At 29.3% G+C, this 5,373-nt stretch overlaps 1 protein-coding gene across 2 annotated transcripts; it reads left to right on the top strand.

Annotated features, from left to right (window-relative positions):
• The first annotated feature begins 447 nt into the window (after positions 1-447).
• On the top strand, positions 448-4,551 carry LOC145183520 (3-galactosyl-N-acetylglucosaminide 4-alpha-L-fucosyltransferase FUT3-like). Of its 2 annotated transcripts, XR_016452206.1 has the most exons (3): positions 454-693; positions 2,094-3,158; positions 3,400-4,551. XR_016452206.1 is itself a non-coding variant. In XM_090086377.1 (2 exons), exons 1-2 carry the CDS (start codon positions 501-503, stop codon positions 3,086-3,088), a joined length of 1,188 nt encoding a protein of 395 aa, XP_089942503.1. In that variant the 5' UTR covers positions 448-500; the 3' UTR covers positions 3,089-4,551. The 2 variants fall into 2 exon arrangements, 1 of the variants encoding a protein (XP_089942503.1); XM_090086377.1 differs by having other exon boundaries at positions 448-693; positions 2,094-4,551.
• Positions 4,552-5,373: the final 822 nt, after the last annotated feature.

The following is a 5,373-nucleotide window of genomic DNA, read 5'->3' as shown; positions in this document are numbered from 1 at the left end:
ATATATGGTTCAACCCTCCATTTAGCTTGTTAATTTAGTAGACAAGCATTTTCCCACAAAGCATATTTTGAACAAGATTTTTAATATTAAATATATATATATATATATATATATATATATATATATATATATATATATATATATATATATATATATATATATATATATATATATATTATATATATATATATATATAATCTAATTTTAAAAAACTAAACACTCGACGCTTTTACAAACTAGGCTTACAAACTATTTAATCTGCTCGCTTCGAAAATATCTGCATTCAATTTTAATCAATTGTAAGTATACAGTGGCAAATTTAATCAAACGAAATAGTTTCTTTCACACATTACAAATTCAAAACTGCGTTTATGCAAATGAATAATATATCTTATTCTCGTCCTATAATAGCTTGTTAAATGATGAATAACAAACATTCGAAAAACCCGATTTCGTCTTTTTTGCCATTCTAATGTTTCAACAAGTTGAAAAATTGTTCAATGGAGTGGTTGTCGTTAAAACGCGCCGCAAGTTTTTTGTCTTTTCTTTGCATAATTTATATATTAATCGCCTACAATACTTCTTTTGTTAGTAAAGAAAAGGTGTTTAAGTTTGTACCCTTTCGATATTTATATCAAGACAAAAGAAAAGTTGAGCTGATTGAAGATGACGTGAAAAAAGTGACTAAATCAAGTAGGTTTATGTTTCTGTTTGCTTCGTTTTATGCTTGTTCTTTTGTAATATTTTTTATTCTTGAAATTTAAGTAGTTAATTGTTGAACAGTTTTTTTAAAAAAATCAATTTGTTTGAAGCAAACATTAAGTTTTTCTTAAATATTTTTAGAGAGAAATAAAAATAGAAAAAAGGAATAACAAATATATCTAAATAGTTTAATAAGCATAATTTTTTTTTTGATATTATGAAAAAAATGTAACTTGGTTGCATATCATTTCAACAAACAATTATTTGGTTCAATTTTAAATAAGCACTAAAATTTTGTCCACGTCTTAAAAGACAAAAATGTAAGCATCAGCGTTTTGTTTTACGCATAATAACGAATAAACTAAAAAATTCTACATCAGTCATTCGAAATGTGAGTTTAAAACAGATGATGTATCTAGACATTCAGAGCTTTAAAAATTTAGAAAAAAAAAAACAAACGATATCTGACATTCCTTATGTTCCTTTGTTTCAAACCTTGAAGTCCTCCACAGAGTTGCTAATCGACTAAAAGTACAAACTTATTTTACAACTAGTTTTGAATAGCAAATTTATTTTATATGAATATAAAATGGTCCAAAAGCGTTGCTATTTCAAAGTTCAATTTTAACAAACTTCAGAAAATTCGATTTAATCTTATAAGTTTGTCATAGATATTGGTTATTATTCGCTATTATTCATTTAAACCCGAAAAAACAAACACCGATGCTTAAAAATACATAGATACATACATAGATACATACATACATAGATACATACATACATACATACATACATACATACATACATACATACATACATACATACATACATACATACATACATACATACATACATACATACATACATACATACATACATACATACATACATACATACATACATACATACATACATACATACATACATACATACATACATACATACATACATACATACATACATACATACATACATACATACATACATACATACATACATACATACATACATACATACATACATACATACATACATACATACATACATACATACATACATACATACATACATACATACATACATACATACATACATACATACATACATACATACATACATACATACATACATACATACATACATACATACATACATACATACATACATACATACATACATACATACATACATACATACATACATACATACATACATACATACATACATACATACATACATACATACATACATACATACATACATACATACATACATACATACATACATACATACATACATACATACATACATACATACATACATACATACATACATACATACATACATGTAATTTGTAATAATTTACTTTTTTATTTTTGTCATTATATTAGGTCAGATAAAGAATGAAATTTTGATATTATTATATACATCTTTCTTTGGATCCATACCATGGCCATTTTTTGCCAATCTTCCTTCGTGCAGTTTTAATACTTCAAGCATTCAAATAACACACAATCAAAACGATTTCTACAAAAGCGACGTTGTGATATTTCATTCTCGCAACATGCCATCTCTATCTGAATTGAATAAGCTACACGATAATCGGAAGTTGGGACAAATTTGGATTTATTTCTCCATGGAATCTATACCAAATAACCCATCTACAGCTGATATAAACAAGTTTTTTGATATGACATCTACATACGCAATAGGTTCCGATATTCAAATACCTTACAGGTATCATAGTCAGCGGTTTAAACCACTAACCGAAGTTTCAATAGATAGTAACTTTAAACATAAAAACAAAATGGTCGCTTGGGTGGTAAGCAACTGTAACGGGTACGCAAGAAACAAACTTGCCCTTAAACTACTTTCTTACGGGGTTGATATTGAGGTTTCTGGTGGATGTTCCAAAAATTTTCCAAAGCGTTTTATTTCATCGTGTGTGGGAAGACCATGCTCAAAAGATTTACAGAACTACAAGTTTTTTTTTTCCGCTGAAAATAGTTTGTGCGAGGACTATATAACAGAGAAGTACTGGCACTCTGCTTTAGACAATAACGTTATACCAATTGTGTTAGGAGGATCCAATTATTCTGACCCTAGGTTGGCCATCCCAGGCTCTTTTATTAATGCCATGAGTTTTAATTCGCCTAAAGCTCTTGCTGATCATATTTTAGAAGTGAACTCTAACGAAACAAAATACAACTCGTACTTTGAATGGAAAAAAAAATGGCAGTTGGACAGTAATAATTATTATTGCTCACTTTGTCAAAAATTTCAACAAGAAGTTACACTCCGTAAGAATGCTCTAGCACATACAATGAACGGTAAAAGGTGTTCAAAACCGACAAAAATGTTTTCTTCGTGGATTGAGAAAATGTAGCCAAATGACTAATACTTTGTTAAAATCAATAAAATCAAACATTATCTCTGTTCAAGGTAATCTGTTTAAGGTAAATATACAGCAAATATTTAGCCTGATGTTTAAAAATTGTCATTTGTTAGGCTAAGTTACGAACTGGTTTAAATCAAAATAATAATTAAGCTATATTTTTTATACTGATTATAAAATAATTGGTAAAGTGTACAAAAATATATGCGTAGATAAATATAAGAGCGATTAAATCAAATGGGGTGGGGAGGTGGGGTGGGGTGAAACTGATTTTCAAAATTGGCTTTAAATCATTCTTAAAGGTAATCAAACATCGCAAATCCGACGGTGTTAATGATATCCAGCTACTTTCAGGCCTATTATGAATTGGAAGAACAAGGTGGTCATAAAAAAAACAACAGATGTAAGTTGACTAGGCTGCTCAAATATATTGGTACAAAAGGACAACACAAAGGACCAAACAAACCTCCTGGCATAATGTCATTTATTAAATACACAATACGAATGCAAATACACAACCTTAAAGTAATCACCGTTAGAAGGAGCCACTTTTCTCCATTTATCATGGATGCAATGTAGAATAGAGTGGATTTCAATCCGAAAAACTCACCCAGACAATCTTTAATACTCTCTTTATTAGAAAAAGTTTGGTTAGCACACCCTGTATAGCAATTTCAAGGATTGAGTTAATCTTGCAATATAAGAGGAAGGTTTGTCGTTCCGTTAACGCTCCGTCCGAGTTTTGTGTGTTTTTACTACTTATTTGTCCATTAGACGATGAAACAGAATTACTGTGGTGGTACTAGTTAATGGAAGTATCTTCTAGTAAATAACCCCTTTACTACTCAACAAAATAAGCAGTGGTCTACTGAGGATGAAGTTGCTATGTTTGCGCTAATGTTTCAGCATCAATCCATGATCTACTGCGTCTGACATTTATATGGAGCACCAATTTTTCATCACCTATCACTATGCTGTCTAGCTAGGAGGTTGTTTGTCTATAAGAAAGCAGAAAAACTACTGCCTCTGAGCTTCGATTTTGGTCATAGTCAGACAAAGAGTGTGGAACCCATTGATCGAACTTGCTTACCTTTAGTATATCATAAAGTTGATCACAGTTCTATATGTTTTGTCTTTTAATAAATACTTCGGAAAATATAAAAAAACCTCTTTGATAAAACCAATACTGCAAATGAAAACCAAGTAAAAATCTTAGAAATATTAAAATATATAATTGGTTTTATTATTTTTACCTCCGTTAGATTACTATCTATCGTTTTAGCACGCTGAAGGAAAATTCTTTAGAAGCACAAGCAGAACTCTCTCTATAGTGAATAAGCGAAGCAACGAAGATATATTTAATGACTTACATTCCCAATCATCTCACTCTAACTCTCTTTTTATCTAAAAATGTATTTTAAATTTTGTTCAATGAAAAATCTTTTCTGAAGAATGATTGCTGTGTCGATCTCTCTCCTCCTAATAAGATAATTGTCCTTAAAGCTAACTTATGTCCTTCCTGCTTCACATTACTTTGACCCGATCTGCATTACAACTGTGTTGCCAAAATCATAGCACATTTATACATCTCATTTGTACATCTCATTTGTGCATCTCATTTGTACATCTCATTGATTCTCTTTAAATTGAGTTGGTAGAGGAAGAAAAAATTTTTTTTACATTTTGTCATAATTTCTAAATCTATAAAAAGAAAAAGATTAAGTTTAACAACCAGTAAAAAAGGTTAACACTTTTATATTAAAAATATATTTACAAGGTTGTTTCTGGAATTATAAAAAATAAAAAAATGCAGAAACTTTTGTATCAAAATATATTTTGATACTTTTGGTATCAAAATATATTGAAAAGTTTTAAATTGCAAAAGTTAAAAATGGTTTAACAATCAAATTTTACCTTTAACTTGAAGTATAAATTGTTGTATAAAAAGGTTGAAGAAATAACTTCAAGTTTCCTGACCATCAAAGTGACAAGTTTGTAAATAATCGCCTTGTCATTCAATATTTATACCAAATTTACATAAATAATTTCTCATTGGGTGAATGGCTTAATTTATATAGATTTAATATAGAGAAATGATATTTTATTGGCAATTTATATAGGCAAATAAATGATGTTTTGAGGCGTTTTCCAGATCCAAAAATTCTTTTGGAACAAACGCTCGGAAGAGTCTTTTCCTATGAAATGGCCGGGCAGAAGCATTTTCATTTGGGCAAAAAATGACTGAACAAAGAGCAATGTTTTCCCATTCAACTTAG

This window comes from Hydra viridissima, unplaced genomic scaffold (genome assembly GCF_058129835.1).
Source record: "Hydra viridissima isolate aposymbiotic clone 2 unplaced genomic scaffold, HvirCarnegie_v1 scaffold_4, whole genome shotgun sequence".
NCBI lineage: Eukaryota > Metazoa > Cnidaria > Hydrozoa > Anthoathecata > Hydridae > Hydra > Hydra viridissima.
Note: the sequence above shows the minus strand (reverse complement) of the source record. Positions and strands in the feature narration are given on the sequence as shown.

Coding starts and splice junctions, on each gene's coding strand:
- LOC145183520 (XM_090086377.1), top strand. CDS start 501: ATGGAGTGGTTGTCGTTAAAACGCGCCGCAAGTTTTTTGTCTTTTCTT. Junction 694..2,093: donor GAAAAAAGTGACTAAATCAA/GTAGGTTTATGT, acceptor TCATTATATTAG/GTCAGATAAAGAATGAAATT.